The sequence below is a fragment of the Montipora capricornis genome, chromosome 7, assembly GCF_036669925.1.
Source record: "Montipora capricornis isolate CH-2021 chromosome 7, ASM3666992v2, whole genome shotgun sequence".
Lineage (NCBI taxonomy): Eukaryota > Metazoa > Cnidaria > Anthozoa > Scleractinia > Acroporidae > Montipora > Montipora capricornis.
Genome location: NC_090889.1, coordinates 6,304,206 through 6,316,705, shown reverse-complemented (window position 1 = coordinate 6,316,705; position 12,500 = coordinate 6,304,206). Strand labels below are relative to the sequence as shown.

The 12,500-nt window shown below is 40.5% G+C and overlaps 1 protein-coding gene across 1 annotated transcript in view; it reads left to right on the top strand.

Annotated features, from left to right (window-relative positions):
* LOC138058060 (uncharacterized) overlaps positions 1-12,500 on the top strand; it is a 34,121-nt gene that overhangs the window by 5,226 nt on the left and 16,395 nt on the right. Inside the window, exons 3-9 of the mRNA XM_068903956.1 lie at positions 3,663-3,873; positions 5,339-5,485; positions 8,206-8,319; positions 9,786-9,827; positions 10,017-10,101; positions 11,429-11,513; positions 12,308-12,386. Of these exons, the coding sequence (XP_068760057.1) occupies positions 3,663-3,873; positions 5,339-5,485; positions 8,206-8,319; positions 9,786-9,827; positions 10,017-10,101; positions 11,429-11,513; positions 12,308-12,386 (763 nt within the window). The remainder of the gene's footprint in view (positions 1-3,662; positions 3,874-5,338; positions 5,486-8,205; positions 8,320-9,785; positions 9,828-10,016; positions 10,102-11,428; positions 11,514-12,307; positions 12,387-12,500) is intronic.

Below are 12,500 nucleotides of genomic sequence, written 5' to 3'. Positions count from 1 at the left end.
CAGTGTTTGGATGCCATCTTGTTTTGTCACAAATAACGTTGATCTCATGAGATAGTATTATGGGTTGACCAAGGGAAGTCAAACTGACAGGGTAAATATCTGAATGGGTGACCAGTTGGCAATACCCCATGCTGTACATGCTGGGGAGTCACTCTGTTTGCTATCCAGCAAGAAACACTACTGATATTGCATTATGTTACATGTATTCCATAACTATTTTTAATAAAAATTTATTAGCAACAAGATAACAGGCAAAATACTTGTGGTGTTTTACCTTCATTACTGAACTAATACTAGAAATTAGGGTACAAAACGATTCTCCCCAAATAGAAAATAATTAAAACTACTATCAAATGCCTCATTGATGACAAAACAGGAATTGAATGCACCGCACTTAGTTTAATCCTTGATTACTGTTGTTATTAATTATTATGATTATCTCATGAGTACAAAAACCAGAGAAAGCTATCAGCCTAACACACCAAACTGAGCAGGTTCTTTAATTTCAAAGTAACCACTGGTGCTAACCTTTTGTAGTGGCAAGTCATGGCCATCAGATGAACTTTCTTTTAGATTCCTTTTGAAAAATAACTTGAATAAACTCAATAACAGCTTATTGTGGCTTCAATTCCCTCATATCAATGAACATCTTGACCAGTGGAAACCTGGCAATTGGAAATCCCCTGGAAAAGACAAAGTCCCCAACGTTTGGCTGAAAAGTCTTACTAGCATCCATCAAGACCTTGCAAATGCATATACAAATGTCATCGAACACCCTGAAGAAATGCCCACTTGGCTTACTGACGGGATCACTCACCTATTGCCAAAGTCTGAGGACACAAAAGATCCAAAGAACTACTGCCTTATTACCTGTCTTCCAACCATGCATAAGATTCTCACATCCGTTATCACAGAACGAACCTACAGATTTCTTCATGAAAATCAAATTTTACTATCAGAGCAAAAAGGGTGCAAAAGTGGAAGTTGTGGCTGTAAAGAACAGCTCCTAATTAACAAGGTACGGTTATCATGAGTTGAGGATTGTAAATCGAGGAAGAAGAACTTAACAACTGCATGGATTGACTATAAAAAAGCATCTGACAGTGTGCCACACACATGGATAATCAAGTGCCTTGAACTGTATAAGGTCTGCCCTGGTGCTGTCAATTTTATGAAGAAGTGTATGAAGAACTGGAAAACAACTCTTCATCTAAACCATGCTAATGGTCTTTAACTTCAAGATTATTAATTATAAGCATCAACAGAGGCATCTTTCAAGGAGATTCTTTGTCCCCACTTCTCTTTTGCCTTGCACTGGCCCCCCTGAGCTCACTTCTCAATGAGAGCAGTTACGGGTATAAAATTCACGTTAATTCACGTTAGTGATGTATATCTATGGCCAAAAGGTTACCCACCTCTTTTACATGGATGATTTGAAAACATGTGCAAGAGATGACGAGCATCAAACTGGTTTACGTAAGATCGTTAAGACCTTTACGTAGTGATGACATCCAGATAGAGTTTGGGCTGGACAAATGCGCCAAGGCTACCTTTAAACGGGCTAGGCTGACAGAGACTACAAACATTTAACTTGACGCTGATACGTGTAAAAGAGACTTGGAACAAGAGGGCACCTACAAGTACCTCGGTGTAAATGAAGGAGATGGAATCCAGCATGCCACCATGAAAGAGAAAGACATAGTAAGAAAGGAATACTACAGAAGGACAAGACTGATCCTTAAAAGCCAGCTCAATTCTACCACTAAAATAATAGCCATTAACACCCTGGCAGTTCCAGTGGTTGCATACAGTTTCAACATTGTAAATTGGACAGTAAGCGAGCTCAAAAAGCTTGATGCAAAGACTAGAAAATTTCTCACCATGCCAGCTAAAATGCAGTACCCAAAGTCGGATGTAGATTGACTCTATGTTGCTAGGAAGTATGGAGAAAGAGGCCTTATGCAGTTGGAAACGAGCTACAAGATAGCCACCTTTGGCCTTATCACATTCCTGAAAAGCTCCGACGACCCCTTTCTTGGGCTGTTGCAAAAGTACGATGCCAAAAAGAAGATTTATTCTGCTCAGAAGAGGCACTAAAGTTTTTTAGAGAGTTTGATTTATCTGAATTACCTAGAGAAGCACACGAATTCGCCACGCATCATGCAAAAAGAGCAAAGCAGAAAGCCCGACAACAAGCTCAAGAACATCTATCAAAACTGTGGGAAGGTAAGGCACTCCATGGGAAACACGCCAAAAGAATGAAAGATGCAGATGTAGACCTTCACAGAACTAACCAGTGGCTAACGAGCAGTGGCTTAAAAGCGGAGACTGAGGTGCTGATTTTTGCCGCACAGGATCAAAGCCTGGCAACAAGGTTGTAAGACAGCAACATCATTAAAGATGGCACTAACCCATTATGTAGGATGTATGGCAAGAGAGATAAGAAGATAAGGGGCAGCCTTACCTAACCCCGACTTAACGCAAAGGAATTGCTCGCCCATGGATCCATCATGTATTAAGTATACGGCTTTCGATATTGCTATAAAAGAATTTCAGTCAGTGAGTGTAACAACGGGAGACTGAAACCGAAATGTTGAAGGGCTTGGTTTATGAAAGACCACTCTAGAGTGTCAAAATAGTAGTCCAGGTATGCCTGTGCTCTCTGCGTACTCGATGACGTTGTGTAATAGAGGTGCATATGTTGTCACTGGTACATCTGTTTTTGATGATCCTGTCTGATCTTCTGATATAAGTTCCGGTAAGACTGTTTTGATTCTGTTTGCAGTGGCCTTTGATGCAATTTTATAATCGCAGTTTAACATAGTTAAAGGGCGCCAGTTCTTAATCAAACTGGGATATGCGTCCTTCTTAGGTATGACTTAGATGATTCCCCGTCTTTGTGATATAGCGAGTTTTGCTGTGTTGTGAGAGAAATTTAAAGCTGCTGTCAGTGTTTCTCCAATATCGTTCCAAAAAATCGTGTAAAATTCGCATGACATGCCGTCTGTACCAGGTGATTTTCCTAGGGACATATTTAAAGCTTCCAAACATTCCTTAGAGCGTAGTAGTTCTTCACAGTGCAGTTGGCTTTCTTCGTTCTGAGGCGCACGAGTAGGTGGAAAGAAATAGTCCTGGAAATTGTTACCTTGTCCAGCTTGTGAACTTGCCAAAATAAAAATAACATTTCACTGAAGCACAAGGGTCCTGAAAAAGTAATTAGGACAAGGTGCAGGCCTGTTTTGTTTTCCTCGGAAAAGGTGTCGAGGTGACTGTAATCAGGATTTAAAGGGAAAAAATGCCAGAGGGGGAAGAAGACCAATGTCTTATTACTACGACCCAGTGCATTAAATAAGTACTGAACCTACCGCCGACAAAAGCGTCGCCTACTTTTTAGTTTTCCCTAAATAAAATTGAAGTAATTAAGGACAACTTCTTTCAAATCAACGATAAACATTCATTTGACAATGATAACATTCAGTTACTCTATCATCAAACCACCAAGTTGAACTTCATTTTTTTTAAAAATCCCTGATGAACAGTTAGCTTTGGACATTGGCTTTTGGGCTTTGGAACAAAACGAGCAATGTGGAATGGCATTCTGGTTATACAGTATTTTGCTGAGTTTGCAAACCTCACTCTATCTTATATTTTTACAATTATAGCTTCACTCAATGAATGAACAATTTGAGGAACCTAGCAAGGATACAGATGACATCCCTGACGACCAATCAGAAGCATCGTCAATTGTGTCGAATCGCACAGAGTACCACGAGCTGCCCACCAGATCAACTCTGATAAATGGCACTGGATTGTCGACTGGTAGTGAGGCATTTCCACTCACTGATCTCAGCCGTGATCACTTTAGAGCAACAGGTTTGATGAAGCGTTGCCTATTTCTAACATTTACATTCCAAATGCACTAATTTGCTTTTAAACGAATTGTATATATGCGAAGTGCAATTCATTAGTCAAGTGAGACTATATATTGCCATAACAAGAGTTTTGTATGTGCAGTAGACTATGGAATTGCCCATTTTAGCCTCCAAAGCACATTTTATGAGTTGTGATCGTCTTCACAGAGTTGCCAAGGAAAGGTCAGAGCTAAACCTGATTGAATACCATGCCAACCATCAAGAGAGGGTTGCCCAGTAAACAATTTGCAGGGTTTATATAGGAAACATGAAAAATCGGCTAATCCCAGTTTACAGCGACGAAAATAAGTGAAAGAAAATTACTTTTCACCTCGTGTCCTTGTGTCGACGATTTGAGACGTTCTGGGCTAGTGTTGAAATTTGCTCCAATCCTTCGCTAAAAGAGTTGTTGCCGCATAACTAACCAGGTGATCTGGTGAGGTAATTCGGAGGACTGGGGAGAAAAATTTTAACACCGTATCCCACAACCGCGCTCGGCCTTATTTTCGAATTCAACATGACAGAGGCGAGGTTAGATCTTGTCGAGTCTACTTGAATGTTCATACAGTAACAGGAAATGTGGTAGACACGTAATGATCTGTTTAGTTTTGGCGATGGCAATACTGCAGGGAGTTTGGAAACAACACCGAAGGCCGCGCGCGGTTGTGGGATACGGCGTTAAAATTTTTCTTCCCAGTTCTCCAAATTACGTCACCAGATCACGTGGAAAACCTGCAAACTCCTCATTGGCAGTTAAATTGCACTCAAGCCACTCGCGAGAGGAATAGAGAGGCATTGAAAAACAAGAACACCCCCCCCCCCCCCAAACAAAAACAAAAAGAAAAACAAAACAAAACAATAAACAAAACAAGCAAACAAACAAACGTCAAAAAAGTGTTGGGTTACAGCACCTGACATGCAGAAAGCCACTTTCAATATTTGGTGATGGGATGACTGCCTACTGACCATGCAGACATCTGGAAACTAACCTCTATTTCTTTTTTTTTTTTATATCTAAAAATAACTTAATTGATTCAGAAATTCATATACCTCAAGATCCAGGCTGGGTCCCTGCCTCTCTATGACCATACATGTGCTACTTCGCTAAATTTGGATATTCACTGTCTATAATAAATGGCATATTCTATACCACCTATCGTTTTCTTTTTGAAAACATGGGTCCTGAAAAATCTGCAGATAAACAGATCATGGGTTGGGAGGCAGACCAGCTGCTGACTTCAAATATTATTGACACCCCTCGAGATCATTGCACCGTAATGAGATTGGGCTTGAACACGGTGGCGCCTGCATAACGTGCTCGGCAATGATATAACCCCCTTTGCAAAACTAAATACTTTGTAATCTCAAGTAACCCTTTTTTTTCAAATCTAGTATTGCTATTTTTGCTTTCCATTGTTTTGTTTTAGTTTCGGGCATAAATGGTCTGTCAAGCACACCTTCAAAAGTATCTCCTACTTCTCGACAATTGTTTCCGGTAAGAAACTCGCCTTTTGAAAACACACCGAAGATGGACTTGTCGATTTCCAGTTCAGCGCTGCCAGATGATGCTCAAGGTATGAATTAGTCGCGATTACACATACCTTCTACCCGAGGTGTCCCCGTGGGTAATTGGCTTGGATTGGGATCGGCTTGGGTTTCTGGTCAGGTTAGATATATCGGTTACATTACAAATACTTACCCGAGGTGAACTTTTGACCCAGAAGCATTTGGCGGGAAAGTTTATTCATCATGTATATCCACAACCGGGAAATGCACGGATCAGTCATTGGGTCCATGGTTATTTGTACTAGGCCGATAGTACTGAGGATAGGAAACGTATGCTTCTATTGCTGGCTGACTTAAGTAATTCTCCTGCACGGGATGATGTCGGCTTTGGAATAAAACCAGGATCTTGCTCATCCAGAGAGGCTCATCCAGAGAGGCTCATCCAGAGGGGCAGTGTTGCCCAGTGGTTAGGACGCTTGCCTTGAGATCCGTAGATCCCGGGTTCAAGACCCGCTCTGACCACTCGTCGAATTTGTTCCTGGTAGTCCCTGGTTCAACTTCCTAGCTGCACTTGTAAATAGCCAACTGGTTTGCCTCCGGCCAGTTGGGATTCTTAACAGTTGTTGTTGTTGTGTTTCATTGACCCTGAAAAGCCCCTATGGGGAGCGGTCAATTAAGTATGTATTGTATTGTATCCTCCGGTCTCAAGTTGCTGTAGAAAAGGAGAAAAGACGTTTTCTAAATGTCTGTCCTACTGGAGGAAATCGAAAAGAGCATTCAAAGGCAAAGACGAAAAATACTCACAGAGAACCTCGAAAGCTTGCCATGCTTGTTACTGAGAGGAGTAAACGTGACGCGGCTTCAGCGCCAATTTCACCTTCAAGCGTACGCTCCAAATTATGCGGTTTCTTGTTATTGACATTTGCTGCTTCGCGACTGGCGGAACAGCTTTGTAGCTGGATAAACCATAGATAAACCATACCAATTGAGTCTGGGAATGTCATGGGTAATTCTTTTGTTTCCTTTGATGTATCCATAATGATTTCTCATGGCAGTTTTTCACTGTGGGAATACCGGTCACACACAAAACAAGCACTCCCCTTGGGTAAAGTCCTACTTTCTTGAGGGAAAAAGGGCTAGTGGAACCGCAACTGTTATACGTTACACATTGAAACATCTGTAGTTAAACTTGTTATTAATTAGACATGTTTTGACAAAACTCTGATATGAAGAATAATACACAAATCCACTACGCTGCGCCTCGGGGAAAAATTGAGATTCTCGGGAAACAAAATGAACTGTTTCCCTCGGGACCAGTCATGACGTGATTTGTTATATAGCACAAAAAGAAAAATGTGCAACGGCAACAGCAACGGCGGTCGTCAGTTAACATCTGCGGGTAACAGTGCACTGTTACTTCCGACGTCATAGATTTTGCACTGTTGCCCGCTAACAGACTTTTTTTTTGGGGGGGGGGGAGAAAGTTTTATTGTTAGATGTCATTTGACCTCAAAGTAACCACTGAGAGCGCGCGCTGCTGGGGGAAAAAACTCAGCTATATAACAATATCATTGTTTAAAAGATCATAAAATAATTGTGCGGCACATGCAGCACAGATTTAAGCACATAATTTTGCGGTACTTTGCATAACGACGTGAAATAACTAAATTTTAGGTTGAGCATGCAACAGAGAATCTTCCATTCTCTATTTTCACTCTGAAACTGCTCGTACCGATATATTTTTAGGATACCTTTATTTAGCCCATGTACTGTAGGATGTGAACGAGATGGAATAATTGAAAAGCGTTTCTATAGAGCAAAGTCATATTTTGACGTTTTGACGTTGGTGACGTTCCTAATGTGCCAAGCTTCCCAACGAAGGCATTGATGGTTCCGTCAGTTGTTTGTGATGAATGGTGAATCGGATACATGGCTCAAATGACTTTAAATTGGGCAGGTACAAAAGTCGGACCTGATCAACTCGGATCGCTCACCTCGGATCGAGCCAAAAAAACTGTGACCCTCCCCTGTTTTCGACCTCCCCTCCCCCTGCTAATTTCTGACAAGTCCCTAATAGTGCGACGCCTCCTGTGAGCAAACTCGTATGTTAACAAAATGTAAACAATGACGTCAGAAAAGATTCCCTTATAGGACATAGCATTCATCGTGCTTAGGGTCCATTGGTTTTTCTGCTTATTAAGAAATAATGAGTCTCGCTTGTCGTCGTCGCAAAGAAGTCAGCAACGACGCAGCTCAACAAGGTCAAACCGAAGGCATGTTGTGGCGCCTCTGGCAGCCGCTATACGGGTCCATGTATGACCTTTGAGCACAGCTTACAGCCAGCTGAAATCAGCTGTATGCTGAGGGGGAAACCGGAGAACCCGGAGAAAAACCCTCGAAGTAGAGTAGAAAACCAACATCAACTCAACTTACTTATGGCATAGACCCTTTGCATAAATGGCGCCCAAATTTGAGTAACAATACTGTATACATCCTTTGCCTCGTGTTTATGTTTCAAGACAAAGGATTTTTCTCATGAATGTGAGGCTAAGGATGTATCAAGTATTGTTATTCAAATGTGGGCGCCATTTATGCAAAGGGGCTATCAGGTCCGGGAATTGAACCTGGGCAACAGGGAGTCGAGTGCTTTCACCACTGCGCCATCATAATCATCATTATCACTGTCATGGTCATTGTGATTATCATTATCATTATCATTCACTTTTATTATTATATATACTTTCAAGCCCTGCCTTCTTGCAGCTGATAGTTTTGAATTTTAATCTAGGTAAAGTAATACCTTCAACCAACCAGCCATTTATTCTGCATACACCAACATTGAAGTCCGGTGTGACTCCTGGAGTGCGCAAGTACAGTCCATCTCCAAGTGCTGGATATTCTGGTAGGTTTGTGAAGAATTGAGTAGAGTAGAGATTGAAATTGCAAACAAATTCCACTTGTTTCACCATTTCTCTGATGCCGTCTGTGTATTGTAAGACAATGACAAGAGGCTGTTGGCAACGTTTCTTAGTGGGCCACCCTGCAAGCAGAGCCTTTATTTTGCTTGCTCGATTTTGGCGTTCTCGAGAAAGGCTCTGCATAAATCGAGTAAGATCTTTATTGAATATGTGCTTCATGTTGCCAGGATACAGTCTCGAACCCAAGCCTAATATGCCAGATCTCGCCGCCATCTTGGTTTTTCATGGTACAGCGGGCTCAATTATAACCATCGGTTTTGTCACTAAACGGATGCTCGCACTGGAATAACCGGTTTGACGAGAGAAAACAAGATTGACTAGTCCAGAAGCTCGGGCTGCGGCGGCTTCAAAGAGTTGACGCGATTCGGGCAGAGCCTACTTTTCTCCTCCTCAGTAAAGAAAAAGACAAAAGGAGGCTCTGTTCGCAGGGTGTTAGTGGGCGTGCTTTAAGCAAAAAAATAACTTGGAGGTGACAACCAAATTGTATTGTATTCTAAAACAGGTAGGTTTCGTTGAAGTAAATAACTTAAAACAAACTTTAAACAGACTCGTATTCGCTGTGCACAGGTTCAGCATTATTATCTTAAAATTCCTGTGGTCATGTTACGTCGACTGTCTAAGCCGGACATCTCTCAAAGACGGACAGCTGTGGCCGGTCCCGATGGTGTCCGTCTTAGAGAGAGTTGACTGTAGCTGCTCAAAATAGCAGATGTTTCGTTCTTGAAGGCGACATGCTTTTTAAAAACGCCCATTTCATTGAGATCCACATTAAATTGAAGTATTATGTAACGTTATCTTATTCATCCACGGGAAATTCATTCAGGTGGAATGTCAATTTGCGCAAGTAATAGAACTAAAAATAAGTGTATAAAGTTTCAAATTTGTTAGTATTTTTTGTCATTAAGTTCATTAATAGTATCAAAACATAGATTCTGCTTACCTTATATTCTGAGGAAGACTTTACCAGAGAAGAGCACTCTGAAGCGAAAACTATTAAGAACCTTCAAGATAAATTGTGCTAATGGAATAGGTAGTTTATTCACTGAATCTTGGAAAGTACAGGAAGTAGTATCAGATCGTCTAATAAATTTGGAGCTTTTAAGTACTCGGGGTGTGGGCCATGAAGACATTGCAAAACCGTGAATTCTTTCTTTATTTCACGCCGAGTATTGATATTTTTTCAGCTAGGACTTTTAATTGAGTGCTCAACTTCAGCATCATTGCTTGAGAAAGTTATAGGACATGTGCTGCACCATTTTGGAGTTAAAAGTGCTAAGTGCTAGGATCACTTCTCTTAATTTCGTAATGTTGAGATAATCAAGAATTTTCTTGGGTGAACAGCGGTTTTGACCCCCTTTTTTTAACTGCCCAACCTTTTTCCTATTTGCAGTCGGTGCTCTCAATACCAAGATTCAATTACTTGAAAGTCAAGGTGGGTTTGCCTTCCTAAATTTTACATTATTAAGTCGATCTTTTATTGTTTGTTGGACGGTCTTTTCGTTTTGCATGAACAGTCGAAAATTAAACGAAGAAGGAACGCTGTAAAGTCAGAGACTTCAAGAAAAACAGTGATCCATAGCTAGCTTTTAAACCTTTTTTTTTTCGTTTTGTTGCACTGTAGTTTCAGAGTGGGGAGATATTATTGACGAAATGTCAGACCGTATGGCCAATCAGCCGTCACTTATCAGAAAATTTGCTAAGGAAAGGTAAGTTGCAACAGGCGATAATATTATTCTTGGGTGATATTTTCGTGATATTTGGGTTAAGACAAGGCAATGCGCGCACCACTTGCTCGGGAACTTAATTTTTCTTAATAGTAAATAAACTGGATTCAATTATTTAACTTAATTTTAGAGAAATTCCATGTCTTTTCAAAGAAGCAACGATATAAAGAAAGCAAAAATCAAATTTAACACCGTTGCACGGGAAATGATGTTTTGAGTGCATAATCATCATAACAGATGACACTGTTTGTGGGAGTACAGTTAGTGAATAAGTGAAAAGACAAGGCAAAAAGAGAAGAGAAGGTACGTGTTGATTATCACCGTGTCTTTGAATATCAAATGAGAATGTTTTAAATTAGGACGCGTAGTGAGGAATTGGCTGAAAAATCTCACCACTCCACGTTTTCGTCCAATCAGAGTCGAAAACAAAACTTGACTTGCTTGTGAGTTATGTGTATTTGATTTATGCTATTCTGTCACTTTAGGCTTGGGTGACGTTTTGTCTTAATGGCAAACCTTTTGTTCTTTCAAATACCACTGTCCGCGAGAACCAAAACCTAATCACCTTATCATGTTGTTTCTTCCCAATCTTTCATATCTTTTAAGAAAATGTATATAATTGAAATGCCGGCTAAAGACAAAAGAGAGAAATGATTCGCACACTTACCTGGACAATTTACGCAATTATCTTTTTATTGACACCTCAAAATTCAGGTGGCTCCAAAGGGATTCGAACCCATGAGAAGAGACAAGAGAAAATTGCTTTAATTGTCCAGATAATTGCGAGGATCATTTCTCCCTTTCGTCTATAGCCCGGCATTTATTTCATAGAGTCCTTTCACGGGAACGCATGAACCCAACTAATTGAGGGTGCACCGTCAGCTTTCATTGATACCAGCCTCAGAGACTTTAGAGTGACTTTACTTTTTTTACCTTTATGGCGGAGGGCATAGGTTCATATGCCGTCCAGTCGTGAATTTTTCATGCTTTCTTATCGTTAATGCTCAAGTAACGTTCATAATTTGGACGTGTCGTGGTTGCCCTATTGTTCTGACACAAAGAACGTTTGTTCAATGGATACCCAAGTTTTCTATTACAATATAATAAAGGAGTAGCATGCCCTGTTGGACCCTCTAATGCTAGAGGTGAGGCTAACGGAATGTCAGCGCTACCAAATATCAGTTACAAATGTGTTCGCTTTTTTTCAAATTTAAACAGTATTTCTGTATATGTTTTGCCAGAGTTTATTGTCAGCTCTTTTTTTGTTCATACCAGATACACTTTTTCTCCTCCGTTTTCCCTTTTCAAGTATTTCAGATAAAGTCGGTCATCGCCAACACACAGAAGATTTAGAGGTGATGGAAAGAAAACTGTCCAAAAGAATAGATGACAAGGTAGATACCTTTAGTAATAAGGAATAATTCAACAATGAGGCTTGGACTCGACTTCAAGCCCACACAAATAGTTACAGACAGACACTGAAGACTGGAACTAAAAGGCTGTTTTTGTAAGACACTCATTTACGTTGCTCCATTCCCCTAAGTGGAGAAATACTTATTTCTCGTGCATTTTCGGGTTTATGAAACAGGTGAATTTACCAAATTTGCCCCCACAAGGAACTTGTGCTAAGATAAGCAAAATGGTCTATTGCAAGAATTGTAGCCTTTCAATTTCTTTTTGTTTATTTTTCTCAATTTACACATTAGGCTCGTTAATGTTTTTTCTACTATTCTCAGTTCCTATTAATTTCATGCCAGTTCAGCAGACTGGGTATAAAGTCTTTGACAGTGGCAACAGTGTCTCGTGACAAAGTTCTGGTCGTATATCTCGTAAATAGTTATGCCATATATTTGGTTCATATACTTTACTGTTGTCTTTTGTTCAACATTTAAATTTAAAGTAGCAGTAAAATATCCAGAAAATACTGAACTGAATTCAACAGTCCTTTCACGGGAACACATGAGCCCCACAAACTGACCTGATTTCAACTGAGTACTTTTAGCTCAGTTGATGAGCATTGCAACGGCATCGCAGAGGTCATGGGTTCATTTGCCTTTGAAGCCACCTGAATTTTTCAGGTGTCTTCAAGACACAATTGCGTAAATTGCCCAGATAAGTACTAGTGCGAGGATCACGTCTATCTTTCAAATACCGAGCTATTGTCGTCTTCTTTATTCTTAATTTTCAGTTTGCAAGTCTTGATCGTAAAATTATTGAGCTTTATGATGATCTGATGAGTCAAGTAACAAACATACCCGCTCCAAAAGGTAAACGTCCATCAGCGACGAAGCAGGTAACTGTTGGTAATTGTGAACAGGAGAGCAAAAGCCGAGTGTCGCCAAAGTCAACGAGGACTTAAACAGTAATCGGAGAAGGGTCGG